Source organism: Microtus ochrogaster, chromosome 21 (assembly GCF_000317375.1).
Source record: "Microtus ochrogaster isolate Prairie Vole_2 chromosome 21, MicOch1.0, whole genome shotgun sequence".
NCBI classification, from domain to species: Eukaryota; Metazoa; Chordata; class Mammalia; order Rodentia; family Cricetidae; genus Microtus; species Microtus ochrogaster.
The window spans coordinates 10,781,413-10,797,885 of record NC_022022.1 but is presented as its reverse complement, the minus strand read 5'-3'; the positions used below and the strand labels follow the sequence as shown (position 1 = coordinate 10,797,885).

General features: G+C 36.7%; 1 protein-coding gene across 6 annotated transcripts in view; it reads right to left on the bottom strand.

The window, feature by feature from the left end:
- Positions 1-16,473, bottom strand: part of Csde1 (cold shock domain containing E1) — a 42,098-nt gene that overhangs the window by 4,416 nt on the left and 21,209 nt on the right. For 3 of the 6 annotated variants that reach the window (XM_005357128.3, XM_013349897.2, XM_026784138.1), the window contains 14 exons: positions 16,188-16,386; positions 14,850-14,959; positions 14,365-14,457; positions 13,658-13,755; positions 10,591-10,672; positions 10,141-10,269; positions 9,913-10,038; positions 9,079-9,291; positions 6,778-6,918; positions 6,527-6,691; positions 3,593-3,700; positions 2,829-3,004; positions 1,977-2,089; positions 172-291 (listed from right to left, as the gene is read on the bottom strand). In XM_005357128.3, the coding sequence (XP_005357185.1) occupies positions 172-291; positions 1,977-2,089; positions 2,829-3,004; positions 3,593-3,700; positions 6,527-6,691; positions 6,778-6,918; positions 9,079-9,291; positions 9,913-10,038; positions 10,141-10,269; positions 10,591-10,672; positions 13,658-13,755; positions 14,365-14,457; positions 14,850-14,959; positions 16,188-16,386 (1,873 nt within the window). The remainder of the gene's footprint in view (positions 1-171; positions 292-1,976; positions 2,090-2,828; positions 3,005-3,592; positions 3,701-6,526; positions 6,692-6,777; positions 6,919-9,078; positions 9,292-9,912; positions 10,039-10,140; positions 10,270-10,590; positions 10,673-13,657; positions 13,756-14,364; positions 14,458-14,849; positions 14,960-16,187; positions 16,387-16,473) is intronic. The other 3 variants (XM_005357130.3, XM_013349898.2, XM_026784139.1) reach the window with 1 other exon arrangement.

Sequence of the window (16,473 nt, the reverse complement as noted above, 5' to 3'; positions counted from 1 at the left end):
GAGAGAGAGAGAGAGAGAGAGAGAGAAAGAGAGAAAGAGAGAAAGAAAGAAAGAAAGAAAGAAAGAAAGAAAGAAAGAAAGAAAATGCAATGAACCCTATCCAATATTAAAAGGTTGTTAAGTGCTCATCAGAAGGCATGGAAGATTTCACTGTGTCATGGATGTGCTTACCTTCCTCCACAATCTCAATCATTCCTTGGTACTCAATCTGTGTTGGATCAACACCTCTCAGAGGACGAATGACTTTACCAGAGTAGATGGTGGGATTAGCTTCCTCAGTAATGCCATTCACTGCAAAACAAATGCACACATAATTTTCACTCAGCCATTTTAAACTCTATCTGATGGAAGAAAAGTGGAAAAAACACAAGACCAATATGCATACAAGGTGAATGTTTTTATTTAGATTTTCAAGGATTTTAATATTTTTTTCTGATTATATATTATGTATCTCTGCAATGACTGTAGTACCTCATGCTATAAGAGGGCAACAGAGGGCAACAGATCTCCTGAAGCTGGTTTATAGAAAACTGAGGGCTACACTGGATAGGAGCTGGGAATACAGATTCTTTGAAAGAACATACATTAGCATGCATGCAGCTTCCAACCACTGAACCATCTCTCTATCCCATTTTCCCCTCCTCCACAATGATCTCATTATGTAGTTCAGGCTGACTTAGAACTCAAGATCTTACCCAGTTGAGATTATAGATGCGAATTACCATCAACTAGTTAGCTGACTAAATTCTTAAACTGAAACAGGGAATCTGAAGCCAGCTCTATTTCTTGAATTATTACTTAACCATAAATGCTTCTAAAATGTCATTAACAATGCCTAAGCTTGGCAAATAGCTCAATCTGTCAGATATCACAAATACTCATATTTATACACGTCTTCTGAGCCTGGCATAGTGGTACACACCTTTAAACCCAGCACTCAGAAGGCAAAAGCAGCTGGATCTTGAGTTCCAGGACAGTCAGAATTATACAGAGAAACCCTGCCTTGTAAAAAAAATCAACCAACCAACCTCCCGATAGATGTTCTTGTCACTTCTATTTTCTACCCACAAAAAAAAAAAAAAAAAAAAAAGCATAAACGACCAGGATCTGTCTGCTTTGCCTTACAACAATATCTCTAGTGCATCAAACACACTGCATACTTAGGTATCTGTGGAATCAAAATGGATGGTCTTAGCTAAATTCCCCAAATAATACTTTCAAGGTAAAGTATTATTTGGGGAATTTAGATAAAGTCAAAATGGAGTTGTAGGCTGTGTAAAAATAGGAGATGCCAGAGCTGTCCTTCTCAAGGGCTACATCCTGGGTTTCATCCCTAACACAGAAGCCACTCTCTGCCAAACCAAAGACTCTAAACAGTTCAGATGGTCTTCATTTACACATTTAAACCTACGATGCTCCAAAGCATCTATCGGGAGAATGCCTATTTTCCTAACAGCAAAGATGTATCTATATAGAACATTATTTCTGGGATTTAAAAACAAAATAGGAGGGTGCTTTAAAAAAATAAGGATATCCAATACAATTCCTAAAAATTATCAGAAATGCATAATTCCCCATCCCATTCCAAAATCAGATGTGAGCTAGGTAGGTAGCACACACACTAATGAGGTAAAGCCAGCAGTTCTCTGAGTCTGATGCCAGTCTGATCAACACAGCCAGTTCTAGGTCAGCCAAGGTTACAGAGTGAAAGACCCTGTTTTAAACTGCTACTGCAGCCTTCAAATTCAAAGTGCCATCTCTTAAATGTTACCCAAATCACAAAACTTGCGAAAATAAACTGTCATGTCTAGCATTCAGAAACCCAAGGTAGGGATAAGAACATGGATCTCTGACAAACAGCCAAGGAGATGGTCTGAGCACCTGAGAGCGAATGTTGTAGGCCTTATCCTACTTTCTCACCCTATTTACTATCTTTCAGTGAAAGCACAGGATGAATAGGAATCACAATTCATTACCTGAGTGAGTTTTGTTTACTTTCTCAGCACTGACTTTATTGCCTTTGCCTTTGGACAAGCTGTATTCAACCATATCTCCCAGTTCCAGGCTATCAACATCACCAGAGAATTCACTAAAGGGAAAGGAAAATAAAGTGACATTAAAGGAAGCCATTAATACTAAAAACAATAGCAGGAAGCAGCTTTACTCTTTTTATTTTGAGACAGGGTTTCTCAGTGTAGCCTTGACTGTCCTGGAACTCACTCTGTAGACCAGGCTGGCCCCGAACTCAGAGATTCACCTGCCTCTGTCTCCCGTGTGCTGGGATAAAAAACATCACCACCACCCAGCAGCCTTTACTCTAATAGCCATGATAACTCTGCTTATACTGGACACAGTTTTAAGGTATTGATTCATTAAATCCTTAAACAGACAAAACCAAAAAAAAAACCCAAAACAACAACTATTAAAGGAGGTACCTTATATCTCTAACTTAAGATAATGAAAAGAAACAAAGAAGTTAATTCATTTGATGGAAGTAACATATATTTAAGTGGTAGAACCTGAATAGAAACTAAATTATTTAGTTCTGGTTCAACTATACTTTACACTATATACTATAACTGTGTATATAACAAATAACAAATCACATCATTCTCATATCAATATTTATAACAAAACAGTATTCTTTTATTGAAGAAGAAATTATAAAAAAGGCAGGTAAGTGTATTTCTGTATACATCTTGCCATAATTACAAACAGAAAAACTGGGTCTCAAAAACTACAATTACAAAAAAGTATCAATTGATTAAATTTTTGAAACTCTAATGCAAAAGAATATAAATAGTATGCTGCCCAATACTTTACCTTACCTATAATGGAAAAATATTTCCTTATCATGATTAGCTGTTTCAATAAATCCAAAATTATCTTTCAGAGTTGCCACATAACCTAAGAGCCTTTTGGAGTTAGAATTACGACCTAAAAGTCTCACACAAGTTGCAATTTGCTGTCCAGGTCTCTGTTTGTCACTAATACTAAATTCAACCTACATTAAAAAAGAGAGAGAGAGAGTCATTAGTATCATTGTCACGTCTATGTCAAGTTCTGTAATTCTAAAAACAAAATCTAAAACACCCCCAACCATGCTTTTTTACTCCAGATCTCTTTTGTAATTACTTTAATAGAGTAATTTCCAGAAAAACTTGCCGTCAAGTCATTTTTCATAAAGCATTAAGATTTGTTCCTCAATGTATACTCTTAATGTCTCCAAAAGAAGGCTGTCTGAAAAGGCAAGCAGTATAAATCTCTGGCATGATTTAAACTGGGTCTATTTCAGTAAGTACTTTAAGTTTTCTTGTGGACATATTTAAACTATCTAACAGCTGTCACCTTGCCTATGGAGTGCTAGAATTACAGGTGTATGAACCACACCTGTCTCTATAAATATCTCATATTTAAAAACCTAGTATTCAGTATGTTTTAAGCTCACAAGACTCTGTTTTAATTATACATTTTACCTTTCAAGTACAAAAATGTTTAGCCAAACTTAACGACATGTAAAGCATCCATCAGGGTTTATGATTAACCATGAACTTTTCCTCAAATAGGAAGAATTATAAATTAATTATCTTGCCTTATCTCCTATCTGAGGAGAAGTAGATCCTTCCACATCCTTGGCTTGGAAAGCAATAGTCAGTTTCACCCCACAGTCATCATAAGCAATAATGCCATCTTCCGCCTCCTAAAAAATATAAAATACAAATAAATATCCTTAAGAACACTAACAAATTATAAGAAAAAAAAAAAAGGAAGAACTAACTACCTACAGAACTTAGAAATCCTTAACACAAAGAATTGGCAGAGCGATAGGAATTTATTCCAGGACCCTCAAAACACATGAATAAAAGGTATGACTGCCTTTACTTACAGCTGCCTCAAACTACTTATATCACTGAGCCTTTTTACTCTTATCAGAAATTAAGTTGAATGGGTCATTTCCAGCCAAGAGAAAAAATTTGCAGCATAAAACTTAGGCTTCTCATAAAGAAGATTCTTTAATATTCATAAGTAGCAGCTGAAATAGCAGAAGCTGGGTGGTGGCAGTGGCGCACACCTTTAATCCCAGCACTTAGGAGGCAGAGGCAGGTGGATTTCTCGGAGTTAGAGGCCAGCCTGGTCTACAAGAGCTATTTCCAGGACAGGCTCCAAAGCTACTGAGGAACCCTGTCTTGAAAAACCAAACCAAACACAACAAACTAGCACAAATTGAAATTTCAACACTAACAATTTTCACATATATATTTTTATATACAACCTGTAAACAAACTATCGCTTTTGTGGTTTAACACTATTTCTATAAGAATAATGTCAACATCATTAATTTGTCTTCTTCCCTACAGTAGCACAATTAATAAAAACCCAGAGACAGATGTTTGGGTGCAAGCTGAAGAAAAGAAAAGCAGACAAATCACTAAGGAGTTCCTATCAAGGCTCAAACAAACTAAGGGGTGACCCTATCCTTTGACTGACTGTAAACTGCAAAGCTCTCCACCAAACCTCAGACTGCAGACTGAGACCCTGAGCTGTTTCTGCTTATATTCCTCTTTAGGGCTGAGATTAAAGGCTTGCACCACCACCACTCAGCCTCTATGGCTAACTAGTGTGGCTGTTGGGTGTATGCCAGCATTGCCTGGACTGCATGGTTGCCTGGTGCGGCTAACTGTGCACACTGATCTTTATTTGTTAAAACACAAATAAAACATCACCATATTTCCCCTTTTAGTCTACAATAAAAAAGACAGTAATATAAGAAAACTATATATAATAAATATAATAACTATATGCAATATGTACAGGCAATAAGTACCTCAGCAATGTCTAAACCATTTGCATTTGACAAATTCAGAGAAAATACTCCATATCTATCCTATCTTGGTTAGTTCAAAGTCTTGTACCTAATTTACTTTCTATCATAACTTGTATTACCATCCAAAACTATTCTTTTGATATCTTTCAACATTAAACACTATACACTTCTTTAGTGAATTTCTTTTCTGACTCTCATAAAGAAGGAAAACTCTTAACTATCTTAGTCTTCAATTACACCAGAGACCCAAAAAGGAAATATTAACTGAGTAATCAGGAAGTGCAAGCAACTTCCAAAAAAATGTGAGAAATGACAGAAACCGCTGACTGCCTGGACACCCTAAATTTCACATCTCACTGCTATTCCATAACCAAAACCAGTTCACTTATGTTCTTCTGCAATTCGCATTCTTTATAATTATTTATACATTAATTTCTTAAACATGAGCTATTTACCAGGTAAGCAACTTGTATTATCGAAACTATCTCCAGGTACCGGGAAGTCTTAAGGTTAAAAATAAACCGCAGTACCAAACCAGCACAATGCCCCCTTGGTAATTATTTTAAAATGATTTGTTTTCTGGTAACTCTTTCATATACCTTTTAATTGACTATCTCATTTAGTACTACTAGCATCATGGTCCTAGAGTATATGACTGTCACTCCCAAATTGACAATCTTCAAGTACACACCAAAGTTCATCACTGAACTTGGCAATCAATGCTCTTCTCTCAACCAATCCACACACAATCTACCTTCTTCAAATGAGTTATCTGCTGCTTTCTAAAGAAAAGCTCCCTCCCCCTTTTTCTTATCTACGCCTTTTTCTGCCAGAAATGCACTTTATTCTATCTCCACATATTAAATGCAAATACCTTAATAAAACCATCCTAGACCTTATAAGTTATTTACTTTTTCAGAGTTCTCTTAAGAACTTGTTTTTGTATTTATGGGAGGAGGGAGGCTGTTAGGACTATAGAAAATTTACACTCCATAAGAATCATTCTGGACAACTCTCAACATATTTGTGAAAGCAGAATTTAGACTTCTGTGTAATCAAGACACTTGTTAATAAATGAAAATGGGAATACAAACACATGAATATGATTATACACAGTTTGGAAAACTCTGATCAATGTAGAGGTAAAGGCTTTTGATGAGTGGTTCTTAAATGAAGCAGTTTTGCCTCCCACAGTTCATTTAGCAATTCATGGAGACATTTTATCTGGTGGTATACTGGGAGGAAACTAGGACACTACTAAAACATCCCACCTGCAAAAAATGTTGATGCTGAAGATAAGAAATGTTAATATTACAGATATTTTAAAAACCAAGCTTGTCTGAATGCTCTAAATAGCTGAAAATGAACTCCTGATATTGTAGTCTCTACCTGACAAATGTCAGAATCCTAGGCCAGTACCATCATGGCTTGTGTATAGAGAATTTTAAAAAGAAGACAATCTAAACCGGGTGGTAGTGGACACACCTTTAATCCCAGAACTTGGGAGGCAGACTCTATGAATTCGAGGCCAGCCTCAGCTACAAGAGCTAGTTCCAACAGAGGCACAGAGAAACCCTGTCTCGAATGCCCCTCTTTCCCCTCTCCAAAAAGGGGACAATGTATTATTAGGTGGACTGCATTGAATTTGTTTGTAAGCAAAGATAAAAGACATACAAACCAACTGGATCACATAACACTTGCCTTATCTTTGCCTTTATTTGGGCTTGTGGTTTTAGGATTGGAGAAAGTGGCTTCTTTTTCTACAGTGCCCAGAAAACGATGATCTGAATGGGAATGGAACGAAACCGTGCCCTTGGGAAGTTTTTTGATCCTAATAGCATGATTTCTTTGGGCAGAGAGCATATCCTACAAATAAAAGAAAAACCAACTTTAAAATTACAAAAAAGACATCAAAAAACCAACCCTAAACACCTTCCCCAACAACTACTCACAGGAACCACAGTAAATTCTACTTCATCTGCAATGTGGAGCTGATTCCCGTCTAGAATCTCACTGAAGTGGAAGAACATACGAGCATCACGATCCACACACTTGATGAAACCAAAACCATCTCTCATGGCAGCAATCACACCCTGAAACCCAAATAACGATTTTACTGGTTATGCAGTTTGTCAAAAATAAAAGCTCAGAATCACCATCAAGTTAATTTATTCCTTCAAAAAACCAATATGAATATTATATCAGTTTGGGATTTTTTCTTTTTCTTTTTTCTTTTTTTTGTTTTTCAAGAAAGGGTTTCTCTGTGGCTTTGGAGCCTGTCCTGGAACTAGCTCTGTAGACCAGGCTGGTCTTGAACTCACAGAGATCCGCCTGCCTCTGCCTCCAGAGTGCTGGGATTAAAGGCGTGCGCGACCATCGCCCGGCTTTTTTTTTTTTGTTTTTTTTTTGGATTTTTTCATTTATATATAAACTAATGTCACATAGTATTTTCTTCTTAAAAATTTTTTATAAACCCCACATCAAATCTGGATTACCCATCTACACACTGGAGCCTGACCAACCTTCAAAAAAATTTTTGACCCTAATAATTTTAAGAATTTCCAGGTGCCACTCTGTGGCAAATGTACATTATAAGATTATGAGATAACCATACATACATTTAATAAAAAGCCAAATGACAATGTAACGTAAAAATTTCAAATATTTACTGATATACCTCATGAATGACAAAAGCAATCCTTTACTATTTTAAAATCTTGTATATAGGGGCTGGAGAGATGGCTCAGAGGTTAAGAGCACTGCCTGCTCTTCCAAAGGTCCTGAGTTCAATTCCCAGCAACCACATGGTGGCTCACAACCATCTCTAATGGGGTCTGGTGCCCTCTTCTGGCCTGCAGGCATACACAGAATATTGTATACATAATAAATAAATAAATACATATTTAAAAAAATAAAATCTTGTATAAATTTAGACACAGAAGGAACTTAAGATGTAAAGAACAAAATGTATTGTTTTGTTTCTTCCTCATGTTTTCTTTCATCCTATATGAAAACAAAGGCTTTGTGGACTACTGTATCCACAGAACTTGGAACATGCAAGACACTCATGTTTACTAAAATAACATAGCTGTCAATTAATTGCACATTGATTATTTATGCAGAATAGATAACTACCAGTTTTGAATATGATATGAAAGTTTTGATATTTAATCCTTTTCAAACTCCTAATGGTAACCAGGATATATACTTTATAGCATAAAGCATAAAAGAGACTCCATCTGAGAAACTTGAATTTGGAAAGAGGGCTTAATGTTCATGTGTAGGACTTAGGTTTGATCCCAGGAATTTACACAGTAGTTTACGACCACCTGTAACTCTAATTCCAGGAAATCTGATGCCCTCTTCTGTCCTCTATATGTACCAGGCACTCACAGTACGTACATACATACATACATACATACATACATACACACACATACATGCAAGCAAAACTCCCATACACATTAAACAAGTTTAAAAAAAAGAGGCAAGGGCCAGAACTGTGGAGACATACATATTTAATCCCAGTACTAGGGAGGCAGAGGCAGGTAGATCTATGTAAGTTCAAGGCCTACCTGGTCTTCAAGACTCTAGAGAAATCCTGTCTTAACAAACAAGGAACTTACAAAACTATATTTTTACTGACAACATTGAGACATGCTACTGATGTTATGATCCCAAACAATACTAACTACAAACTGTATCTGAGAAAAGTCAGTCCACAGAATGTTTTTAAGATATACTTGGGTAACATGTCAGGTACACCATTCCTAGACATATACTCTTTAAAAAGAATATGCAAAACATTATCATAAGAGAAACAAGCTCTATTTAGCATTGTTTAACATAAAGCTTACTAAACATCACAGAGGAAATCTTAAGAAAATAAACTTCTTAAAGTCTTATTCATGTTATATTAGCAATCATTCACATTTCCAATCTAAACTTAATTTATAAGCATTTCTAAGATAACTAAGAGTAAGAAAAATGCCCAGACCAATTCATGTACAGTTCTTAGCTACTTAATAAGGTACTTATTAGCTCACACTTGTTCCTCTAACGACTTACAGGAACTGGTTCTCTCCTTTCATCATATACATACCAGGGCTTGAATGCAGGCTGTCACGCTTGGAAGCAAGCACCTTTATTCACTATATCATCAGCCTAAGAAGTTCCCAGCTAATAGTGTCAATCAAAATCCATCACTAAACCCTAAATGTTAAGACAACAACCCACTAATACTAAACACTTACCATTTCTCTGGCTTCATTAGTGAACTGAAATGTATTTGATAGAACCTCTATGTTGGTTGCTCGTTCTAATTTGTCACGTCGGTCTGTTGAAATATTAAACCTAACATGGTCACCTTCCAGCAGGGTCACTTTGGATTTTGTGTCTTTGTCTCCAAAGGGAAGTTCTTTAGGAATCACAAAGTCAACTTTGATTCGTCCTGGCAATGGGTCATTCTGATGAGAAGGAAAAACGATTTTAGCTGGAGATTTCTCATCCTTTTTAGCTCTAAGTCAAACAAGAAGAACACATGGTAAATAGCTTGTAATATAGTACCCTGAAGGAAAAAAAAATGTGCTGACAATATAAAGCCCAATAAGAAAGCTTCATGGTCTAAGGTCCCATAACAACCATAAAATTAAACATTGCAGTTAAGACTGTACTACGATACCATGGAATGTTTGGGTAAAACCTTTTTTAGCCTTTTATAGCCCTCATTTGCCCAGCAATAACACCTCTCACTCTACCACCCAACAAAGTAACAAATGGTAAGAGGGGGAAATGAAGAAGCAAATGCAGTCCAGTATAGTAAGGACCTTTCTTAATCACTCAGAAAAAAACCACACCCATCAGTATGTTTGTCTTTTCTTTCTTCAAAGACTTGGGGACTCTGTGCATAATAAGACAGCCCTCTGTCACTGAGCGATAGACAGCCTTAGAATCTATTTAGGTTTTTACTTTTTTATACTTCCCTACACAAAATTTACCAGGCAGATTACAATTTTAGGGTAATACTAAATTACTATAAATATATAGTAAATACTATACTACTGACTAGTCCAATAAAGACAACTCACCTGGTTTTTACTGGGTACTTTTGGGATAACTTTGGTTACAGTTCCTTCAAAATGTTCAATACTAATATCTTCGAAAATGACTGTTCCTTGAGGCAATAGTCTGACATCTGTTGCAACTTCTTTACCCTAAATCAAGAGGGTGGAATGGGCAAGGGGTCACATAATTTTAAGCACTTCCTAATTAATAGTAAAAGGCCCATGATCAAGTTAGTGAATGAACCATCTTACATTTCTGTCCTTGATTGTGAATTCCACATCATCTCCAGGCTGTAAGGTTTCTAGGTCACCTTTAAATTCACTATAGTGAAAGAATATCTCTTTTACCACATCACCTCTTTCAATAAAGCCAAACGCCTCCTAAAGCAAAAAGCAGACCCCAAACACAAGAACATTAATTACCAATCGATATACAAATGCATGATAACAACTTAAAAAAAAAGTAAACTTTATCATAAGATTATAGTATAAGCCAAACAGTATAACTTGGTAAAGTCTACCTTTACTAGGACTTAGAGAACTAGCAATCAAGGAGTTTATGAAATTCAGTTTAAGTTAGTGAGGAATAAATCTTAAACCAGAAGACAGGAATACCAAGTAGGTTCAGGTTTGTAGTACAAAGCTTAAAAGCAGTTCAAAAACAAAACAGCAAATCTAAAACTTTCAACTATTAGCGTTTACCTTCATGGCACAAACTACTCCTTGACAGCGAGCTTGTTTCTTTTTCAAAAGCATAATATTACGAGCACTTACAGCACCAGTGCTGGAGAAGAGAGAAATCAAAAAGGTTGTATTATTTGAGTTGGTTACAAACTAGTGAGTCTAAAAAAAAAACAAAAAACAAAAAAAAAACATTTTTCTAGGTCTTAAATTTTCTGTTATTATTTAAAACATACTTAAGGTTTAAGATATCTGATGCTTCTATATGGAAAAAACTGCTCAAACTCTCCATCTTATCTAACTCAAAATTCATGGGATTTCTTTTCATGAATTTGTGAAGTATTTTTTAAACTTAAAAATACAACTTTTACTTGGGTATGTGATGTGCTACTCTACTTAGCAATCCTAACAGAAGAACTGAAACAAAGACAAACTTAAATACCATCAAAGGTGAAAAACTCTAGTTTTACAGCCAGGTAAGCACGACAAGTTACACAGTAAGGTATTGGTCGTAAGAATAAAAGGTCTATTATCAGTAAGTGATAAATTTAGTAACTATTCCTTTATCTTTTTTGTTTGTTTTTGAGACAGGGTTTCTCCACGGAGCCCTCCCTGGCTGTCCTGAAACTGACTATGTACACCAGGCTGGCCTCAAAGAGATCATCCTGTCTCTGTCTCCTGAGTGCTGGGATTAAAGGCACGTACCACCATCTTATTCCTGCCCTCCAAAAGACAGATTTTGCCATATTTTGAAAACGATATTCACCCTATTAGAGAACTGAAAACATGCCGGCCAGTGGTGGCACATGCCTTTAATCCCAGTACTCGGGAGGCAGAGGCAGGCAGATCTGTTAGTACGAGGCCAACCTGGCCTACAAGAGCTAGTTTCAGGACATGCTCCAAAGCTACAGAGAAACCCTGTCGCAGAAAAACCAAAAAGAACTGAAAACATTTAAAATAGCCCATATGGCTACACTGCCCAAATCTCTGAACAAAACAATAGCAATATAAACTCAAGTTAATTTCATTTTTTTTAATTTTTTATTTTTTTGGTTTTTCGAGACAGGGTTTCTCTGTGGTTTTGGAGCCTGTCCTGGAACTAGCTCTTGTAGACCAGGCTGGTCTCGAACTCTCAGAGATCCGCCTGCCTCTGCCTCCCAAGTGCTGGAATTAAAGGCGTGCGCCACCACCGCCCGGCTCAAGTTAATTTCAAAGATAGTATAAATTGTTTAGGACACAATAGTATCGCTGGGGGTCAATGTCGTAATAGAAGAGCAACTATCTAAATTGAGACAAGTAACTGAAGTAATGTTCTTTTGAGGATTAAGTGAAGGGGCTGGAGAAATTGCTCAGAAGTTAAAAGTGCTTGCTGCTTCTTTTTAGAGGACATGGGATTAATACTTAGCACCCATGTGGGGCATGGGGGCATGGATGTGGCTCACAACCACCTGTAAACTCCAGTTCCAGGAGTTGCCCTCTTCTAGCTTCCTGAGGCACTGTATGCATGCACGCAGTACACACACATACACATTAAATAAATATCAGACATGGTGGTGCTCATCTTTAATCCTAGCACTCAGGAAGCAGAGGCAGGAGGATGTGAGTTTGAGGCCAGTCTAGTCTACATAGTGAGTTCCACAAGAGACAAAAGACCCATTCTCAAATAAGAAAGTACTAGGCAAAAAAATTTATTTAGTACAAGTCTTTGACAGAGATAAATTATTCAAGATAAAATAAAATTTTCAGTGGCCCTTCTGAAACTCTCCCATGCCATATCCATTCTCTGGTGTTGTACTTCATATTTAATTAAGATGCTTCGTCTAAAATTAATAATAGAAACCCACAACCCAGTTTCCATTTTTAGCATTCTAACAACTATGATCCATATAGTGTTCAATTACTCAGTCTACCATCTGCTTCTTAAACCAGATCAGAAAGAAATAGTATCTAGATTCTGACCCCACGTAATTTGACATTCATATCCAAATCCCTGGCTCATCTTTATCTTCCATTCTCACTAAAGTCACTACTAGTCTAGAGCATCCAGGAGCCTACTATCTCTAGCACTTACACAACCCTAATAATCTATTTCCTCCAGTTCTTTCAAGGACCATGAAGCTTATCTCATATTCCTATAATCCAACCAACAAAGTTAAGTCAAACTTCTAGCCATTTTCCCCAAATGCCATGATATATCTCTAATCACAGTTTTCCTCATTTCTTATCTGACTTTTCATTGTTCTTTCAAAACTAATCTTTTTTTAAATGTTTTTTGTTTTTTTGTTTTTTTTTATTTATTTATTATGTATACAATGTTCTGTCTGTGTGTATGTCTGCAGGCCAGAAGAGGGCACCAGACCTCATTATAGATGGTTGTGAGCCACCATGTGGTTGCCGGGAACTGAACTCAGGACCTTTGGAAGAGCAGGCAATGCTCTTAACCACTGAGCCATCTCTCCAGCCCCCTCAAAACTAATCTTAAGTATTGACCTGTCTTCAAAAATCTTCACTGAGTATGACAATGTTTTGAGCCAGAAGGTAGCTTTTAATCCCAGCGCTCAGGAGGCAGAAACAGACAGATCTCTGTAAGTTCAAGGCCAGCCTGGTCTATAGAGTGAGTTCCAGGACAGGCTCCAAAGCTAGAGAAAACCCACCTCAAAAAAACCCAGCAAGTTGGGAGTATTCAACTTGTAAAAATATTGTTATCTGAGGATGGAGGAAAACAAGGCAATTTGAGGAATAAATCATAACTGTAAATAAAAAAGAATGTTTCAATTACCTTTATATTCTAGTGCTTGGTTACAGAATATTTAAAGACCTTTAAGGCTTCAGCTGCTGAATAAAAAATCTTCAAAGTACCCAGGTTTGGCAGTTAGACACTTAAATCATTTTAGATTTCCCCTATCTCCCCAAATGTAGGTATTAAAATAGAATCTAACATTGTTCAGCCTGGTCTAGAACCCCTGATCCTGCCTCTACCTCCCAAGTGTTAGACTATGAGGAGGACACACCATCACACCTGGCTCTCACTTCAAATTTAATGTAAACAAAAGTCATTTAGGTTAGGAAAACATTGAAGAGCACTTACTGTTTATTGTTATCAATTACAAAGTTAATTTTATCTCCAGTTTCCAGCTGAACATTCCCTTCCACGTCTTCAGAGGTGTAAGTCAGATAAAACACTTCCTGTGAATTAACAAGCTATTATTATTATCCCAGCAGGATGCATGTTCACTGTACAATGTGCTTTACTTAAATACTTCTTACACTGGCATTTTAAAGCCAAAATTCTTAAAATTATATGCAGTATGACAAGTTGTCTTATTCATAAACACACTTCCCCCTCCATGGTGCTGATGACTTCTGAGTCCACAGCTAAGCAGCAATCCAAGTTCAAAAAGCTTACACACGTGGAAGCATTTGCCCAGAGACTGTAGTTACATTTCAAAAAAACCAATTTTTACATAAGGCATTCCAAATAAAAAAAACTGGAGTTAGTGCTTAAAAGGAACCAGTATAAACCCCCACGCCCCACAACCCACCAAAAAGTGATTTAAAGGAGCATTTTACCTTAATGTTCTAACTAAGGTCACACTTGGGCAAGCTAACACACTTGGAAGTCCTATGGATTTTTTCTTTAAAAATAATTTTATTATGCTGCACTTGAAGCCTCTTAAAACCAACTTTAAAAATGATTTTAGCAACTAGCTTACGTTTTCTACTTTGAATTTTAAAGTACGCTTATAGATCACATGATGGATCAGGCAAAGGTTTAAGAAAAATACACAAGTTTACCCCATTACGTTCGTAGCATACACTCCCTGTTGGACTCTGACCCGGGGCAGCTGGAGATTTACTCTCTAAGTTGTGAGGAACAGCGCACACAACCTACCAGTCAAAAAAAAAAAAATTTCCATTGCTAATCATTTCAGGAGCAGCACTGCAATATAAAATGAGTTCTAATATCCTCTATACTATACACAGGGATGCATTTTAATATGATCCACAAGAGGATGTCATGCTGCCAAGTTTCAAACTTACAGTATACAAATCGACTGTAAGTAAAGACGTAGGGTTATGTATAAAACCCAAATGAGTCTTGACCATGTTTTTATTTCAGGTCAAGAAACGCCTGTGCTTCTGATCTAATTTTAAATTATCTTTAGATACTAGAGCTCTCTTCGTGCAAACTTAGGAGGCAGGGGACAATCTTCCTTTCTAATGTGAAAAATATGCAAATATGGGGCCCGAAGGAAACACAAACTATCAAAGTCACTAACTTGTCCATTCATTCGTTCTTCAGGATGTATTTCTGGTTTTATCTTCACCAATTTAATAGCAATAGGTTTCCCAGTCCGCCGGTCAGATGATACTTCAAATTCAACATCATCTAAAATAAAGAATGTGTTATGCTTGTTGGACTAATGCTTAAAAATGGCATTCTGCTGCTGAATTCTACTTTAAAGTATTTGAGCTGCCTTAGACCATTGGTTCTCAAAGGGTGGTTCCTAGGCCAGAAGCATCAACATTACCTGGGCGCTTAGGAGACATGCAAATTCTTGAGCCTCACTTCAGACCTAGGCAAAGACAAACTCTGGGGATCAAGTACAGCAATATGTATTTTAGCCAGCCTTCCAAGTGACTGATACACCCGAGCATTTCAGAGTCACTGCCTTAGATCAAAAGAATCAGTCCTAGTTTCCATGGTATTTGGACACATTACAAATGAGACAATACAAGATTACAGTATTTGGAAACTTATTTTAACTTCTCTATACTTGGCTTCCTTATCTATGAAATAAGAATAATTTCTAACACACAAGACCGATTAGAGGATTAAACAAAATAATGCAAAATAGCACGAATCTCCAGTACACCAAATCTTTATGTTAGTCATTGTTTAAAGATTTTTCAAAGATTTTTTTTTTTTTTATGTGTATGAGAGTTCTGCCTGCATGTATACATGTAGACTATTGAATTTTGTGTCTGGTGCCCACAGAGGCCAGAAGAAAGCATCAGATCCCCTGGAACTGGAATATGAGCTGAGGTGTGGGTGCTAGAAACTAAATGCAGGTCCTATATAAGAGCAGAAAGCAGTCATAACTGCTATAGCCTTTCCAGCCTGACTTTTTTTTGAAACAGAAACCATGTAACTTCGGGCTGGAGAGATGGCTCAGTGGTTAAGAGCATTGCCTGCTCTTCCAAAGGTCCTGAGTTCAATTCCCGGCAACCACATGGTGGCTCACAACCATCTGTAATGAGGTCTGGTGCCCTCTTCTGGCCTGCAGGCATACACACAGACAGAATATTGTATACATAATAAGTAAATAAATAAATATTTAAAAAAAAAAAAAAAAAAAAAAAGAAACCATGTAACTTCATCCCTTTAAATCTTCGAAGTAAATCTTCTACAGTAAAAAAGAAAAAATTCAATTATCTTTTTACAAGTAAAGTCTTTTCAGATCTCAAAAAGATACCACCACAATAAAAATTAGGATATACGTTTCAGTAAGCACAACTAAAATGTTCCATCTTCTATGGCTCATAACACACTGGAAAGCTGCCTCAGGAACTAGCATACATGCAATAGTGCGTTAAAAGATGAACTAACAGGTTACCTCCTACTTTTAAATCCTGGAGGTTGCCATTATATTGTGAGCAGTGGAAGAAAAGTCTGGCTTGCCGTTCTGAACACTGAATAAATCCGTAAGAGGTCAACAGTTTCTCAATGACCCCAGTTTCGCGCAGTGCTGCAGAAGTACCATTGGGGTACCCATTGTGTCCATTGTTGTGGAGAAGGTTTGGATCAAAGCTCATCTGTTTTAAAAAGAAAAAAACACAAACAAAACAAACAAACCACTCAATATATATAGATCTGTCCATAATATCCATAGCATTCTAAAT